Source organism: Lonchura striata, chromosome 36 (genome assembly GCF_046129695.1).
Source record: "Lonchura striata isolate bLonStr1 chromosome 36, bLonStr1.mat, whole genome shotgun sequence".
Classification (NCBI taxonomy): Eukaryota; Metazoa; Chordata; class Aves; order Passeriformes; family Estrildidae; genus Lonchura; species Lonchura striata.
This window is the reverse complement of record NC_134638.1, coordinates 1,342,757-1,361,214: the sequence shown is the minus strand read 5'-3', so window position 1 is coordinate 1,361,214 and position 18,458 is coordinate 1,342,757. Positions and strand designations below refer to the sequence as shown.

Genomic DNA, 18,458 nt, shown 5'->3' with positions numbered 1-18,458 from the left:
TCCATCCCGGGGGTCTCTGGGGGTCGCGATTTCCAACCCGGGGGTCTCTGGGGGTCCCGTGGGGGCCAATTTGAATTTTGGGGGGGGGGAGGTAGAAATCATCCAGGGAACTTCGGGGCTGTCTGTGACGAACTCCGACTTTTGGGGGTCCTGGGGGTTTTCGGGGGTGCCGATTTCGATCCCGGGGGTCCCGTTGTGATCTGGGGGGTCCCGGGGGGTGTCAGTTGGGACCCCCAAAGGGGGGGGGGCAGAGGCCAGGAAGCAGCGGGGGATTAGCGCTGGCGTCAATCCCATCAGCTCACCCCGGCTGCTCAGGTGAGCCCGGGGCGTCCCCCCCGATCCGCGCCGCCCCAATTAAGGGCTCAGGGATGGGATTTTTGGGGGGGGGGCGTGTGTTCCGGGCTAATCCGGGGGCGGGGGGCGGTATAAGAGCAGGGGGGCGCGGGTGGCCGGGGCAGTGGCGCTGGTGGCACTTGGGGACGCGATGGCGACGGGCGTTTGGGACGGGGCGGTTTTCGCCGCGCGCCGGCGTCACGACGACGACGACACCACGCGCGACAGCATCTTCACCTACACCAACAGCAACAACACGCGCGGTGAGCGCGGGGACACGCGGCGACACCGCGGGAGGGGGCCTGGGGGAGTTTTGGGGCGGTTTTGGGGTGGTTTGGGGCGGTTTTGGGGTGGTTTGGGGCAGTTTTGGGGTTGGCGGTGAAGGTATGCCAATGGTAGAGACACGCGTGGTGAAGATGTTGGGGACATCAGCAGCACAGAGAGACATGGGGGACACTGAGGGACACTGGGGGACACACGAGGACACCGGGGGAGGGGGCCTGGGGGAGTTTTGGGGCGGTTTTGGGGTGGTTTGGGGTGGTTTTGGGGTGGTTTGGAGTTGGCGGTGAAGGTACGCCAATGGTAGAGATGTGCACGATGAAGATGTTGGGGACATCAGGGGACACAGACAGGAATGAGGGACATCAGGGGACACTGGGGGACACCAAGGGGACATGGGGGAGGAAGTTTGGGGGAGTTTTGGGGTGGTTTTGGGGCGGTTTTGGTGTTGGCGGTGAAGGTACGCCAATGGTAGAGACATGCGTGGTGAAGATGTTGGGGACATCAGGGACACAGACAGGAATGGGGGACACTGAGGGACATCAGGGGACACTGGGGGACACCAAGGGGACATGGGGGAGGAAGTTTGGGGGAGTTTTGGGGTGGTTTTGGGGTGGTTTTGGGGTTGGCAGTGAAGGTGCGCCAATGGTAGTGATGTGCACGGTGAAGATGTTGGGGACATCAGGGGACACAGACAGGAATGAGGGACACTGAGGGACATCAGGGGACACTGGGGGACACCAGAGGAACATGCAGAGACACTGGGGAAGGGGTCTGGGGGAGTTTTGGGGTCGTTTTGGGGCAGTTTTGGGGTTGGCGGTGAAGGTGTGCCAACAGTAGAGATGTACACGGTGAAGATGTTGGGGACATCAGGGGACACAGACAGGAATGAGGGACACTGAGGGACATCAGGGGACACTGGGGGACACACGAGGACACCGGGGGAGGGGGCCTGGGGGAGTTTTGGGGCGGTTTTGGGGTGGTTTGGGGTGGTTTTGGGGTGTTTTTGGGGTTGGCAGTGAAGGTGCGCCAATGGTAGAGATGTGCACGGTGAAGATGTTGGGGACATGAGGGACACTGAGGGACATCAGGGGACACTGGGGGACACCAGAGGAACATGCAGAGACACTGGGGAAGGGGTCTGGGGGAGTTTTGGGGTGGTTTTGGGGTGTTTTGGAGTTGGCGGTGAAGGTACGCCAACGGTAGAGATGTGCACGGTGAAGATGTTGGGGACATCAGGGGACACAGAGAGACATGGGGGACACTGAGGGACATCAGGGGACACTGGGGGACACACGAGGACACCGGGGGAGGGGGCCTGGGGGAGTTTTGGGGTGGTTTGGTGTGGTTTTGAGGCGGTTTTGGGGTTGGCGGTGAAGGTGCGCCAATGGTAGAGACACGCGTGGTGAAGATGTTGGGAACATCAGTGGCACAGAGAGACATGGGGGACACTGAGGGACACTGGGGGACACACGAGGACACCGGGGGAGGGGGCCTGGGGGAGTTTTGGGGCGGTTCTGGGGCGGTTTTGGGGCGGTTTTGGGGTTGGTGGTGAAGGTACGCCAATGGTAGAGACACACGTGGTGAAGATGTTGGGAACATCAGTGGCACAGAGAGACATGGGGGACACTGAGGGACATCAGGGGACACTGGGGGACACCGGAAGGACACGCAGAGACACTGGGGAAGGGGTCTGGGGGAGTTTTGGGGTGGTTTTGGGGTGTTTTGGGGTGGTTTGGGGTGGTTTTGGGGCAGTTTTGGGGTTGGTGGTGAAGGTATGCCAATGGTAGAGATGTGCACGGTGAAGATGTTGGGGACATCAGGGACACAGAGAGACATGGGGGACACTGAGGCACATCAGGGGACACTGGGGGACTCGGGGAGACATGGGGGGACATGGGGATAGGGAGTTTGGGGGAGTTTTGGGGGGTTTTGGGGTTGAAGGACATCCACGGCAACAACGCGCAGTGAAGATGTGAAGGGACGTGGAGGGACATGGGGGGACAAAAGGGGCAGGAAGGGACATCAGGGGTGACCAAAAGGCACAAAGGGACATGAGGGGACACAGCGGGAGAATTTTGGGAGGGTTTTGGGGGAGTTTTTTGGGTCAACAGTCAATGCATGCCAAGCTGTATTGATGGCAGTGAAGATGTGGTGGGACATGGGGGGACATGAGGGGACACATGAGGAGACACAAAGGGACATGAGGGGACACCAAGGGACACCAGGGGATCGTTTTGAGGGAGATTTTGAGGAATTTTGAAGAGTTTTGGGGTCAATGATCAATGTTTGCCAACCCGTACCGATGGCAGTGACGCAGTGAAGATGTGGTGGGACGTGGGGGGACACAGAGGGACATGAGGGGACACAAAGGGACACCAGGGGATCGTTTTGAGGGAGATTTTGAGGAATTTTGAAGAGTTTTGGGGTCAATGATCAATGTTTGCCAACCCGTACCGATGGCAGTGACGCAGTGAAGATGTGGTGGGACGTGGGGGGACACAGAGGGACATGAGGGGACACAAAGGGACACCAGGGGATCATTTTGAGGGAGATTTTGAGGAATTTTGAAGAGTTTTGGGGTCAATGATCAATGTTTGCCAACCCGTACCGATGGCAGTGACGCAGTGAAGATGTGGTGGGACGTGGGGGGACACGAGGGGACACAGAGGGACATGAGGGGACACCAAGGGACACCAGGGGATCATTTTGAGGGAGATTTTGAGGGAATTTTGAGGTCAACACCAGCCTCCGCCACCACTGCCACCACACCCAGCGGGCGCCAGGTGACACGAGGTGACACGAGGGTCACTCACGGCCACCACCGCTGACCCCACGCTGTCCCCCAGGTCCCTTCGAGGGCCCCAACTACCACATCGCGCCGCGCTGGGTGTACAACCTGACGTCGCTGTGGATGATCTTCGTGGTGGTGGCCTCGGTGTTCACCAACGGGCTGGTGCTGGTGGCCACGGCCAAGTTCAAGAAGCTGCGGCACCCCCTGAACTGGATCCTGGTCAACCTGGCCGTGGCCGACCTGGGCGAGACGGTCATCGCCAGCACCATCAGCGTGGTCAACCAGATCTTCGGCTACTTCATCCTCGGCCACCCCATGTGCGTCATCGAGGGCTACACCGTCAGCGCCTGCGGTCAGTCGGGGCGGGGACATGGGCGGGGTGTGGGCAGTGCCTGTGGTCAGTCGGTGTGGGGACATGGGGTGCAGGGTGTGGTCAGTGCCCATGGTCAGTTGGTATGGGGTGTAGGCAGTTGGTGTGAGGTACGGTGTGTGGTCAGTGCCTGTGGTCAGTTGGTGTGGGGACATGGGGTGCAGGGTGTGGGCAGTGCCCGTGGTCAGTCGGTGTGGGGTGCAGGGTGTGGTCAGTGCGTGTGGTCAGTCGGCATGGGGTCATGGGGTACAGGGTGTGGTCAGTGCCTGTGGTCAGTCGGTGTGGGGTACAGGGTTTGGTCAGTCAGTGTGGGGTACAGGGTGTGGTCAGTGCCCGTGGTCAGTCGGTGTGGGGTACAGGGTGTGGGGTACAGGGTTTGGTCAGTCGGTGTGGGGTACGGGGTGTGGTCAGTGCCCATGGTCAGTCGGTGTGGGGTACGGGATGTGGGGTACGGGGTCTGGTCAGTCGGTGTGGGGTGGGGTGTGGGGACACGGTCCATGTGTGTATTGGTCAGTTTGGGGACAGAGATATGGGAGGGTCACAGATGTGGGTCAGGATTGTGGGTCACGGATGAGGGTCACGGATATGGGGCTGGGGTGAGGGTCAGAGATGCGGGTCAGGGTCACGGATGTGGGTCAGGATTGTGGGTCATGGATATGGGGCTGGGGTGCGGGTCAGAGATGTGGGTCATGGATAAGGGTCACGGATATGGGGCAGGGATATGGACCATGGATATGGGTCACGGATATGGGGCAGGGATATGGGTCACAGGTATGGGTCACGGATATGGGTCACGGATATGGGGCAGGGATATGGATCATGGATATGGGTCACGGATATGGGGCAGTGCTATGGGTCACGGATATGGGGCAGGGATATGGATCATGGATATGGGTCACGGATATGGGGCAGTGCTATGGGTCACGGATATGGGGCAGGGATATGGACCATGGATATGGGGCAGTGCTATGGGTCAGAGATGTGGGTCAGAGATGAGGGTCGTGAATATAGGGCAGGGATGTGGATCATGGATATGGGGCAGGGATATGGGTCACAGGTATGGGTCACGGATATGGGGCAGTGCTATGGGTCACGGATATGGGTCACGGATATGGGGCAGTGCTATGGGTCACGGATATGGGTCACGGATATGGGGCAGTGCTATGGGTCACGGATATGGGGCACGGATATGGGGCAGAGATATGGGTCACGGATATGGGGCAGGGATATGGGTCACGGATATGGGGCAGGGATGTGGGTCACAAATGTGGGTCAGAGATGTGGGTCAGGGACTCTCTGTGGGTCCGGGCGCTATGGGGCAGCCCCATAACCACCCCAAACCCCTGCAGGAATCCCAGTGCTGCAGTTCCTGGCCTCCAGTTCCTCCCCACAGCCAGGACTGGAGGTTATGGGGTTGTCTATGGGGTTCTGTGGGGTTTGGGCTCTACAGGGCCGTGTTCTGTGGGGTTCTGTGGGTCCGGGCGCTATGGGGCAGCCCCATAAGCACCCCAAACCCCCCTGCAGGCATCACGGCGCTCTGGTCCCTGGCCATCATCTCCTGGGAGCGCTGGTTCGTGGTGTGCAAACCCTTCGGGAACATCAAGTTCGACGGGAAGCTGGCGGTGGCCGGGGTCCTCTTCTCCTGGATCTGGTCCTGCGCCTGGACCGCGCCCCCCATCTTCGGCTGGAGCAGGTGGGGAGGGGTCCCCAGGGCCCGGGGAGGGGTCTAGGGGTGTCACAGAGGTGACACGAGTGTCCCCAGGGGATCACAGAGGTGACGCGAGTGTCCCCAAGGTGTGGGGAGGGGTCTCGGCCGGGGTCCTCTTCTCGTGGTCCCACCGCTGGACCGCGCCCCCCATCTTCGGCTGGAGCAGGTGGGGAGGGGTCCCCATGTCCTGGGGAGGGGGCCGGGGGTGACACGAGTGTCCCCAGGGGATCACAGAGGTGACACGAGTGTCCCCAGGGGATCACAGAGGTGACGCGAGTGTCCCCAAGGTGTGGGGAGGGGTCTCGGCCGGGGTCCTCTTCTCGTGGTCCCACCGCTGGACCGCGCCCCCATTTTGGGCTGGAGCAGGTGGGGAGGGGTCCCCATGTCCTGGGGAGGGGGCCGGGGGTGACACGAGTGTCCCCAGGGGATCACAGAGGTGACACGAGTGTCCCCAAGGTGTGGGGAGGGGTCTGGGCCGGGGTCCTCTTCTCGTGGTCCCACCGCTGGACCGCGCCCCCATTTTGGGCTGGAGCAGGTGGGGAGGGGTCCCCAGGGCCCGGGGAGGGGTCTAGGGGTGTCACAGAGGTGACACGAGTGTCCCCAGGGGCTCACAGAGGTGACACGAGTGTCCCCAGAGTTGTCAGGACCCCGAGACCCCTTGGGGTCCCCTGAACCTGGAACCTTCCCGAGGAATTTGGGGGGTCCCTTTTGTCACCCCTGACCCCCCCGATGTCACCCTGACCCCACGGGGGTGACCCAGGTGGCTCCAGGGGGGTCCCCGAGGCTGTCCCAGGGGTCCCCTGAGGATGTCCAAGGTGGGTCTGGGGGTGACCTGCAGTTCCCAGGGGTCCCCCAGACCCGGATCCTCCCCGAGGAATTTGGGGGGTCCCTTTTGCCACCTGTGCCACCCCAATGTCCCCCTGGGTAGGGTCTGGCGCCATGGGGGTGTTCAGATCTCCCTGATGTGGGTCTGGGGGTGACCCCCCGAGGTTCCCAGGGGTCCCCCAGACCCGGATCCTCCCCGAGGAATTTGGGGGTCACCCCTGACCCCCGATGTCTCCCTGGGCAGGTACTGGGGGTTCCCATGGGGGTGCCCCCAGGTCTCCCTATTCTGGGTTTGGGGGTGACCCCCCGAGGTTCCCAAGGGTCCCCCAGACCCGGATCCTTCCCAAGGAATTTGGGGGGTCCCTTTTTGTCACCCCTGACCCCCGGTGTCCCCCCGGGCAGGTACCAACCCCACGAGGCTGTCCAGATGTCCGCAGGGCTACCTGAGATGGGTCTGGGGGTGACCCCCCGAGGTTCCCAGGGGTCCCCCAGACCCGGATCCTTCCCGAGGAATTTGGGGGGTCCCTTTTTGTCACCCCTGCCCCCCGATATCCCCCTGGGCAGGGTCTGGACCCATGGGGGTTCCCTGGGTGGGTCTGGGGGTGACCCCCCGAGGTTCCCAAGGGTCTCCCAGACCCGGATCCTTCCCGAGGAATTTGGGGGTCCCTTTCATCACCCCTGCCCCCCGATGTCCCCCTGGGCAGGGTCTGGACCCATTGGGGTGCCCCAGGTCTCCCCAAGGTGGGTCTGGGGGTGATCCCCCGAGGTTCCCAAGGGTCCCCCAGACCCGGATCCTCCCCGAGGAATTTGGGGGTCACCCCTGACCCCCGATGTCTCCCTGGGCAGGTACTGGGGGTTCCCATGGGGGTGCCCCCAGGTCTCCCTATTCTGGGTCTGGGGGTGACCCCCCGAGGTTCCCAGGGGTCCCCCAGACCCGGATCCTTCCCGAGGAATTTGGGGGGTCCCTTTTTGTCACCCCTGCCCCTCGATATCCCCCTGGGCAGGGTCTGGACCCATTGGGGTGCCCCAGGTCTCCCCAAGGTGGGTCTGGGGGTGACCCCCCGAGGTTCCCAGGGGTCCCCCAAACCTGGATCCTTCCCGAGGAATTTGGGGGGTCCCTTTTTGTCACCCCTGCCCCCCGATGTCCCCTTGGGCAGGGTCTGGACCCATGGGGGTTCCCTGGGTGGGTCTGGGGGTGACCCCCCGAGGTTCCCAGGGGTCCCCCAGACCCGGATCCTTCCCGAGGAATTTGGGGGGTCCCTTTTTGTCACCCCTGCCCCCCGATATCCCCCTGGGCAGGGTCTGGACACATTGGGGTGCCCCAGGTCTCCCCAAGGTGGGTCTGGGGGTGACCCCCCGAGGTTCCCAAGGGTCTCCCAGACCCGGATCCTTCCCGAGGAATTTGGGGGGTCCCTTTTTGTCACCCCTGCCCCCCGATATCCCCCTGGGCAGGGTCTGGACCCATGGGGGTTCCCTGGGTGGGTCTGGGGGTGACCCCCCGAGGTTCCCAGGGGTCCCCCAGACCCGGATCCTTCCCGAGGAATTTGGGGGGTCCCTTTTTGTCACCCCTGCCCCCCGATATCCCCCTGGGCAGGGTCTGGACACATTGGGGTGCCCCAGGTCTCCCCAAGGTGGGTCTGGGGGTGACCCCCCGAGGTTCCCAGGGGTCCCCCAGACCCCGATCCTCCCCGAGGAATTTGGGGGTCACCCCTGACCCCCGATGTCTCCCTGGGCAGGTACTGGGGGTTCCCATGGGGGTGCCCCCAGGTCTCCCTATTCTGGGTTTGGGGGTGACCCCCCGAGGTTCCCAGGGGTCCCCCAGACCCGGATCCTTCCCGAGGAATTTGGGGGTCCCTTTCATCACCCCTGCCCCCCGATATCCCCCTGGGCAGGGTCTGGACACATTGGGGTGCCCCAGGTCTCCCCAAGGTGGGTCTGGGGGTGACCCCCCGAGGTTCCCAGGGGTCCCCCAGACCCGGATCCTCCCCGAGGAATTTGGGGGTCACCCCTGACCCCCGATGTCTCCCTGGGCAGGTACTGGGGGTTCCCATGGGGGTGCCCCCAGGTCTCCCTATTCTGGGTTTGGGGGTGACCCCCCGAGGTTCCCAGGGGTCCCCCAGACCCGGATCCTTCCCGAGGAATTTGGGGGGTCCCTTTTTGTCACCCCTGCCCCCCGATATCCCCCTGGGCAGGGTCTGGACCCATTGGGGTGCCCCAGGTCTCCCCAAGGTGGGTCTGGGGGTGACCCCCCGAGGTTCCCAAGGGTCTCCCAGACCCGGATCCTTCCCGAGGAATTTGGGGGGTCCCTTTTTGTCACCCCTGCCCCCCGGTGTCCCCCCGGGCAGGTACTGGCCCCACGGGCTGAAGACCTCGTGCGGGCCCGACGTGTTCAGCGGCAGCACGGACCCGGGGGTGCAGTCCTACATGGTGGTGCTGATGGTCACCTGCTGCTTCTTCCCGCTGGCCGTCATCATCTTCTGCTACCTGCAAGTCTGGCTGGCCATCCGTGCGGTGAGGAGACACCCCAAAAAAAATCCCGACCCCAAAAAACCCCCGGGGAAAAATCCCTGACTGAAAAAAACCCGGGGAAAAATCCTGGACTGAAAAAAAAAAAAAAACGGGGAAAAATCCTGGACTGAAAAACCCGGGAAAAAAATCCTGAACTGAAAAAACCCCGGGGGGAAAATCCCCGACTGAAAAAACCCGGGAAAAAAATCCTGAACTGAAAAAACCCCGGGGGAAAAATCCCCGACTGAAAAAAAAACCCGGGAAAAATCCCAGATTGAAAAAAACCCGGGGGAAAAATCCCAGATTGAAAAAATCCCGGGGGAAAAATCCCGGACTGAAAAAACCCCGAGGGAAAAATCCCCGACTGAAAAAAAACCCGGGGGAAAAATCCCAGATTGAAAAAATCCCGGGGGAAAAATCCAGAATTGAAAAAAAAAACCCAAGGGAAAAAAATCCCGGACTGAAAAAATCCCGGGGGAAAAATCCAGAATTGAAAAAAAAAACCCAAGGGAAAAAAATCCCGGACTGAAAAAATCCCGGGGGAAAAATCCCGGACTGAAAAAACCCCGGGGGAAAAATCCCGGACTGAAAAAACCCCGAGGGAAAAATCCCGGACTGAAAAACCCGGGAAAAATCCAGAATTGAAAAAAAATAAACCAAAAAAACCCAAGGGAAAAAAATCCCGGACTGAAAAACCCGGGGGAAAAAAATCCAGAATTGAAAAAAAAAACCAACAAAAAAAAAACCCAAGGGAAAAAAATCCTGGGCTGAAAACCCCCGGGGGAAAAAAATCCAGAATTGAAAAAAACTCTAAGAGAAAAAAATCCCGGACTGAAAAACCCTGGGGGAAAAATCCTGAATTGAAAAAAAGAAAAAAAAAAAAACAAACAAAAAAACACCGGCGGAAAAATCCCGGACTGAAAAAATCCCGGGGGAAAAATCCCGGACTGAAAAAATCCCGGGGGAAAAATCCCGGATTTAAAAAAACGCGGGGGAAAAATCCTAAACTGAAAAAACCCCGGGGGGAAAATCCCGGATTTAAAAAACCCCGGGGAAAAAAAAATCCTGAACTGAAAAAACCCCGGGGGAAAAAAATCCCGAATTGAAAAAAAACCCGGGGAAAAATCCTGACCCTAAAAATCCACACTGGATGCAGATGCCCCCCCAAAACCTCCTCCCCACACACCCAGACATCCCCAGGACCCCCCAAACCCTCCAGGACCCCCCAGGACCCCCCAGGACCCCCCGATCTCCCCCCAGGTGGCGGCCAGCAGAAAGAGTCACCCCAAATATCCCCTATAGACCCTGCAAACCCCATAACATCTCCCCCAACTCCCCCAAATCTCCCACCCCAAACCCCCCAGGACCCCCCTAACCCCCCAAATCTCCCACCCCAAACCCCCCAGGACCCCTAAACCCCCCAAATCTCCCACCCCAAACCCCCCAGGACCCCTAAACCCTCCAAATCTCCCACCCCAAACCCCCCAGGACCCCTAAACCCCCCAAATCTCCCACCCCAAACCCCCCAGGACCCCCCTAAACCCCCAAATATCCCACCCCAAACCCCCCAGGACCCCCCTAAACCCCCAAATCTCCCACCCCAAACCCCCCAGGACCCCTAAACCCCCTAAATCTCCCACCCCAAACCCCCCAGGACCCCCCTAAACCCCCAAATCTCCCACCCCAAACCCCCCAGGACCCCCCTAAACCCCCAAATCTCCCACCCCAAACCCCCCAGGACCCCTAAACCCCCTAAATCTCCCACCCCAAACCCCCCAGGACCCCCCTAAACCCCCCAAATCTCCCACCCAACACCCCCCAGGACCCCTAAACCCCCCAAATCTCCCACCCTAAACCCCCCAGGACCTCCCTAACCCCCCAAATCTCCCACCCCAAACCCCCCAGGACCCCTAAACCCCCCAAATCTCCCCCCCAACACCCCCCAGGACCCCTAAACCCCCCAAATCTCCCCCCCAACACCCCCCAGGACCCCTAAACCCCCCAAATCTCCCCCCCAGGACCCCCCTAACCCTCTAAATCTCCCCCCCAGGTGGCGGCCCAGCAGAAGGAGTCACCTTTTGTACCCCTCTAAGCCCCCTAACACCCACTTTAAACCCCATTACAGCCCCCAAACCCCTCCAGGACCCCCCCAAACCCCCTCAGGACCCCCCCAGGACCCCCCTAAACCCCCAATCTCCCCCCCAGGTGGCACCCCAGCAGAAGGAGTCACCCTTTGTACCCCTCTAAGCCCCCTAACACCCACTTTAAACCCCATTACACCCCCCCAAACCCCCTCAGGACCCCCCAAGACCCCCCTAACCCCCCAAATCTCCCCCCGCAGGTGGCGGCCCAGCAGAAGGAGTCGGAGTCGACGCAGAAGGCGGAGAAGGAGGTGTCGCGCATGGTGGTGGTGATGATCCTGGCCTACTGCTTCTGCTGGGGGCCCTACACCATCTTCGCCTGCTTCGCCGCCGCCAACCCCGGCTACGCCTTCCACCCGCTCACGGCCGCGCTGCCCGCCTTCTTCGCCAAGAGCGCCACCATCTACAACCCCATCATCTACGTCTTCATGAACAGACAGGTGAGCGGGGCGCCCGGGGGCACCTGGGGACACCTGGGCACACCTATGGGCATGGGGGTATGGGGTACGGGGTGTGGGATATGGGATATGGGATATGGGATAGAGCCACCATCTACAACCCCATCATCTACGTCTTCATGAACAGACAGGTGAGTGGGGCGCCTGGGCGCACCTGGGCACACCTATGGGCATGGGGGTATGGGGTGTGGGATATGGGATAGTGCCACCATCTACAACCCCATCATCTACGTCTTCATGAACAGACAGGTGAGCGGGGCGCCTGGGCGCACCTGGGGACACCTGGGCACACCTGGGCACACCTGGGCACACCTGGGCACACCTATGGGCATGAGGATATGGGATATGGGATGTGGGGTATGGGATAGAGCCACCATCTACAGCCCCATCATCTACGTCTTCATGAACAGACAGGTGAGCGGGGCGCCCGGGGCACCTGGGCACACCTGGGCACACCTATGGGCATGGGGGTATGGGGTGTGGGATATGGGATATGGGATATGGGATAGAGCCACCATCTACAGCCCCATCATCTACGTCTTCATGAACAGACAGGTGAGCAGGGCGCCTGGGGCACCTGGGCACACCTGGGCACACCTATGGGCATGGGAACACAGCCAGGATATGGGATGTGGGGTATGGGATATGGGGTATGGGATACAGCCACCATCTACAGCCCCATCATCTACGTCTTCATGAACAGACAGGTGAGTGGGGCGCCCGGGGCACCTGGGCACACCTGGGCACACCTGGGCACACCTATGGGCATGGGGATATGGGGTATGGGGTGTGGGGTATGGGATATGGGGTATGGGATATGGGATAGAGCCACCATCTACAACCCCATCATTTACATCTCCATGTCCCCCTGTCCCCCCTGTGTCCCCTTCTATCTCCACTGTCCCCCTGTGTCCCCCTGTGTCCCCATGTCCCACCGTCCCATGTCCGCCCTGTCCCCTGTGTCCTCTGTGTGTCCCCATGTCCCCCATGTCCCCCCCATGTCCCCTGTGTGTCCCCCCTGTCCCCTGTGTCCCCCCGTGTCCTCTGTGTGTCCCCATGTCCCCCCTGTTCCCTGTGCCCCCTGTTTGTCCCCCCTGTCCCCTGTGTCCCCCTGTGTCTCCTGTGTCCCCATGTCTGCCCCGTGTCCCCTGTCTGTCCCCCCTGTCCCCTGTGTCCCCCTGTGTCTCCTGTGTCCCCATGTCTGCCCCGTGTCCCCTGTCTGTCCCCCCTGTCCCCTGTGTCCCCCTGTGTCTCCTGTGTCCCCATGTCTGCCCCGTGTCCCCTGTCTGTCCCCCCTGTCCCCTGTGTCCCCGCTGTCCCCCGTGTCACCTGTCTGTCCCCCCTGTGTCCCCTGTCTGTCCCCCGTGTCCCCGCAGTTCCGGAACTGCATCCTGCAGCTCTTCGGCAAGAAGGTGGACGATGGCTCCGAGGTGTCCACCTCGCGCACCGAGGTGTCCTCGGTGTCCAACTCCTCCGTGTCCCCCGCCTAGGGACCCCCGCCGCCCCCTCCCCAATAAAGCTTTGTACCCCCCGGACCGCTGTGCCACCCGTGTCACCTCCCCGCACTGGCCCCAGTGTCCCCAATGGCTCTGGGGTCCTCAGTGTCCCCTCCTTGGTGTCCCCAATGTCCCCAATGGCTCTGGGGTCCCCTCCTTGGTGTCCCCAATGTCCCCAATGGCTCTGGGGTCCCCTCCTTGGTGTCCCCAATGTTCCCAGAGCACTGGGGGTCTCCAGCCTCCCCTCCTTGGTGTCCCCAGAGCACTGGGGTCCCCAGTGTCACCTCCCAGCGCTGTCCCCAATGTCCCCAGAGTGCTGGGGGTCCCCAGCCTCCCCTCCTTAGGAGAGTGTCCCATGTTCCAATGGCCCTGGGGAGGTGGCGTCACCCAGGGGTGTCCCCAGTGTCCCAGTCAGGGGGTCCCCAATACCCCAAATCGCTCTGGGGGTCCCTTGTGTCCCCTCCTTTGTGTCCCCATCACTCTGGGGGGTCCCCAGTGTCACCCAAGGGGCTCCTCATTGTCCCCCTCAATGGATTCCCATTGTCCCCATGGCTCTGGGGGTCCCCGGTGTCCCCTCCTGGGGTGCCCCCAATGTCCCCATGGTTCTGGGGGTCCCCGGTGTCCCTCCTGGGGTGTCCCCAATGTCCCCATGGTTCTGGGGGTCCCCGGTGTCCCTCCTGGGGTGTCCCCAATGTCCCCATGGTTCTGGGGGTCCCCGGTGTCCCTCCTGGGGTGCCCCCAATGTCCCCATGGTTCTGGGGGTCCCCGGTGTCCCTCCTGGGGTGCCCCCAATGTCCCCATGGTTCTGGGGGTCCCCGGTGTCCCTCCTGGGGTGCCCCCAATGTCCCCATGGTTCTGGGGGTCCCCGGTGTCCCCTCCTGGGGTGCCCCCAATGTCCCCATGGTTCTGGGGGTCCCCGCTGTTCCCTCCTGGGGTGTCCCCAATGTCCCATCACCTTTGGGGGTGGCACCACCCCCCGGGATGTCCCCCCGGGGGTCCCCAACCCTCCCATCAGCCCCTGGGGGTGTCACCCCCCCCCCGGGCCCCCCCAAATCCCCCCCGGGTCCCCCCAAATCCTCCCCGGACCCCGGGGAGCGACCGCGGCCGCTGGCCCCGCCCCCGCCGGCTCGCAGCCAATGGGAAGCGCTCCCGCTGCGCGCGGCTCTGCTATTGGCCAAAACATATGTCAATTATCGCTGCACCAAGCAGCCAATCAGGAGCAGGGGTGGGGCGAAAGGGGCGTGCGCTTGAATGGAGGTGATGTCATCGCCTCTGGCCACGCCTCCCGCGCGTTCTCATTGGTGAAAAAAGGCGGGAGGGGCGCGCGCCGCGCTGTGATTGGCGGGGAGGGGGCGGGAAAGGGGCGGGGCCAGAGGAAAAGGCACGTGGAGGGGGGGACGGGGATGGGGACAGGGGATGGAGACAGGGATGGGGATGGGGACAGGGGATGGGAATGGGACAGGGATGGAGACAGGGATGGGGACATGGGACAGGGACGGGGACACGGGACAGGGATGGTGATGGGGACAGGGATGGAGACAGGGATGGGGACATGGGACAGGGACGGGGACACGGGACAATGATGGGGACACGGGGCAGGGATGGTGATGGGGATGGGGACAGGGATGGAGACAGGGATGGGGACATGGGACAGGGACGGGGACACGGGACAGGGATGGTGATGGGGACAGGGATGGAGACAGGGATGGGGACATGGGACAGGGACGGGGACACGGGACAATGATGGGGACACGGGGCAGGGATGGTGATGGGGATGGGGACAGGGATGGAGACAGGGATGGGGACATGGGACAGGGACGGGGACACGGGACAGGGATGGTGATGGGGATGGGGACAGGGATGGGAATGGGACAAGGATGGGGACAGGGATGGGACAGGGATGGGGATGGGAATGGGACAGGGACAGGGATGGGGACACAGGACAGGGACGGGGACACGGGACAATGATGGGGACACGGGACAGGGATGGGGATGGGGATGGGGATGGGAATGGGATGGGAACACAGGACGGGGACAGGGATGGGACAGGGGTGGGGACACGGGACAGGGACAGGGATGGGACAGGGATGGGGATGGGGACAGGTATGGGACCGGGATAGGGACAGGGACAGGGATGAGATGGGATAGGGTTGGGACAGGGACCGGGATGGGGACAGGGACAAGGATGGAGACAAGGACAATACTGGGATAGGACAGGGATGGGGACAAGGAATGGACAGGGATGGGACAAGGATGGGGACAGGGGTAGGAGAGAGATGGGAACAGGAATAGGGACAAGGACAGGGACAGGAAAGGGACACGGGGGTGTCCCCGAAGGTGACACTGTCCCTGGTGTCCCCACACCTTCTGTCCCTTGCATCCGCCATCCGTGGGTCCCCGAGCCCACATCCCCTGTGTCCCCTGTCCCCCTGTCCTCCTGTCCCCCTGTCCCCCGTGTCCTCCCTGTCCCCCGTGTCCTCCCTGTCCCCTGTGTCCCATGTCCCAGTGTCCTGCTGTCCCCTGTGTCCTGCTGTCCCCTGTCCCCCGTGCCCCCCCCAGGTGTGGCCTGGCCCTCCAAGGGATGGGGACACCGAGGTGACACCCGGGGTGGGGGGGGGGACACGAAGGTGACACCGAGGAGGGGACAGGTGAGACAAGGGGTGGGGGGTGACACGAGGAGGGGACACAGGGGGGTGACAGAAACGGGGACAAGGGGGGTGACAGAAAGGGGGACAAGGGGGGTGACACAGGGAGGGGACACGGGGGGTGACAGAAAGGGGGACACGGGGGGTGACACGGGGAGGGGACACGGGGGGTGACAGAAAGGGGGACACGGGGGGTGACACGGGGAGGGGACACGGGGGAGGGGACACACAGGAGGCGACAAAGAGGAGGTGACAAAGGGGAGGTGACAACCCCGGTGGTCTCCACCAGCGACATCGGAGGGAGGGGGGGGTTGGGGGGGTGGGTATGGGGGGGGTTCCCACCCAGTGGGCGTGGCCTCCACAAGACCCCGCCCCCCGCAGGCCCCGCCCCCGGCCCGCAGCGCCTCCGGCAGCGCCGCAGCGCCGGGACCGATGGGCCGGGACCGGTACCGGGGGGGGCCCGCGGGGCCGGGGGGGCTCGGGGGGCTCCGGGAGGGGGGTCCGGGCTCGGGGGAGGGGGCGGGGGAGGGGAGGGGGAGGGGGCAGCGCGCGGGGCTGCGGGAGGGGGGAGGGGGGAGGATGCGGGGGGAGGGGAAGGGGGGATTTGGGGGGGCGGGCGCCTGCGGGGGGAGGGGGGAAGGGGCTCGGGGGGCACCTGGGCAGGTGGGAGGCCGAGGGGGGGAGGGGGCGGGCCGGGGGTGGGCAGCGGTGGCCAGGCGTGACCAGGGGACAGCTGCCAGCAGGTGTGACAGGGATGTGCGCGTGTCAGGGACGGGGGTGGGCAGCGGCGGTGGGGACAGCGGGCAGCGGCGGTGGCCGGGTGTGACCAGGTGGGACAGGGATGTCCAGGTGTCACAGGGGTGGCCAGGTGTGGTGGTGACAGCTGTGACCAGGTGGGACAGGGATGTCCAGGTGCCAGGGCCAGGTGTGACCAGGTGTGACAAGGATGTCCAGGTGTCAGGGGTGGCCAGGTGTGACAGGGATGTCCAGGTGTCACAGCCAGGTGTCACAGGGGTGGCCAGGTGTGGTGGTGACAGCTGTGACCAGGTGTGACCAGGTGTGACAGGGATGTCCAGGTGTGGTGGTGACAGCTGTGACCAGGTGTGACCAGGTGTGACAGGGATGTCCAGGTGTCAGGGGTGGCCAGGTGTGACAGGGATGTCCAGGTGCCAGGGCCAGGTGTGACCAGGTGGGACAGGGATGTCCAGGTGTCACAGCCAGGTGTCACAGGGGTGGCCAGGTGTGGTGGTGACAGCTGTGACCAGGTGTGACCAGGTGGGACAGGGATGTCCAGGTGTCTGGGGTGGCCAGGTGTGACAGGGATGTCCAGGTGTCACAGCCACGTGTGACCAGGTGTGACAGGGATGTCCAGGTGCCAGGGCCAGGGGTGGCCAGGTGTGACAGGGATGTCCAGGCGTCACAGCCAGGTGTCACAGGGGTGGCCAGGTGTGGTGGTGACAGCTGTGACCAGGTGTGACCAGGTGGGACAGGGATGTCCAGGTGTCAGGGGTGGCCAGGTGTGACAGGGACGTCCAGGTGTCACAGCCAGGTGTCACAGGGGTGGCCAGGTGTGGTGGTGACAGCTGTGACCAGGTGTGACCAGGTGGGACAGGGATGTCCAGGTGCCAGGGGTGGCCAGGTGTGACAGGGATGTCCAGGTGTCACAGCCACGTGTGACCAGGTGTGTCGGGGATGTCCAGGTGCCAGGGCCAGGGGTGGCCAAGTGTGACAGGGATGTCCAAATGCCAGGGTCAGGTGTGGTGGGGACAGGGGTGACCAGGTGTGACCAGGTGTGATGGGACAGGTGTGACCAGGCGTGTCCAGGTGTGTCGGGGATGTCCAGGTGTCACAGACAGGAGTGGCCAGGTGTGGTGGGGACAGGGGTGACCGGCTGTGTCCAGGTGTGTCGGGGATGTCCAGGTGTCAGGGACAGGTGTGCCCAGCTGTGCCTAGGTGTGACCAGGTCTGTCAGGGACAGGTGTGCCCAGATGTGCACAGCTGTGCCCAGGTCTGTCAGGGACAGGTGTGCCCAGCTGTGCCTAGGTGTGACCAGGTCTGTCAGGGACAGGTGTGCCCAGATGTGCCAGGGACAGATGTGAGCAGGAGCTGGGAGTTCTTGGAGCCTCTGGGAGTTACTGGGGTTCACTGGATGAACTGGGAGTTACTGGGGGTTCTAGGGGTTCACTGAATTAACTGGGACTTACTGGGACTTACTGGGGCACTGGAGGTTACTGGGGTTCACTGGGTGAACTGGGAGTTACTGGGACTTACTGGAACTTACTGGGACTTACTGGGGCACTGTGGGTTACTGGTGTTCACTGGGTGAACTGGGGGTTACTGGGATTTACTGGGGCACTGTGGGTTACTGGGGTTCACTGGGTGAACTGGGGGTTACTGGGATTTACTGGGGCACTGTGGGTTACTGGGGTTCACTGGGTGAACTGGGGGTTACTGGGATTTACTGGGGCACTGTGGGTTACTGGGGTTCACTGGGTGAACTGGGGGTTACTGCGGGTTACTGGGATTTACTGGGGCACTGTGGGTTACTGGGGTTCACTGGGTGAACTGGGGGTTACTGGGATTTACTGGGGCACTGTGGGTTACTGGTGTTCACTGGGTGAACTGGGAGTTACTGGGGGTTACTGGGATTTACTGGGGCACTGTGGGTTACTGGGGTTCACTGGGTGAACTGGGGGTTACTGGGACTTACTGGGGCACTGTGGGTTACTGGTGTTCACTGGGTGAACTGGGAGTTACTGGGATTTACTGGGGGAGCTGTGAGCTACCGGGGACACTGGCACTTGCTGGGGGTCACTGGGCAAACTGGGGGTTACTGGGGGTTACTGGGAGCCCACGTGTGCCCAGCTGTGCCGCGCTGGGGGCGGGGCTTCCCCGCTGTGG

General features: G+C 62.5%; 1 protein-coding gene across 1 annotated transcript; it reads left to right on the top strand.

The window, feature by feature from the left end:
* Nucleotides 1–484: 484 nt before the first annotated feature.
* Nucleotides 485–12,942, top strand: LOC110481610 (red-sensitive opsin). The gene is made up of 6 exons (XM_077789608.1): nucleotides 485–596; nucleotides 3,462–3,758; nucleotides 5,301–5,469; nucleotides 8,655–8,820; nucleotides 11,159–11,398; nucleotides 12,793–12,942. Exons 1-6 carry the CDS (start codon nucleotides 485–487, stop codon nucleotides 12,904–12,906), a joined length of 1,098 nt encoding a protein of 365 aa, XP_077645734.1. The 3' UTR covers nucleotides 12,907–12,942.
* The last annotated feature ends 5,516 nt before the right edge of the window (nucleotides 12,943–18,458 follow it).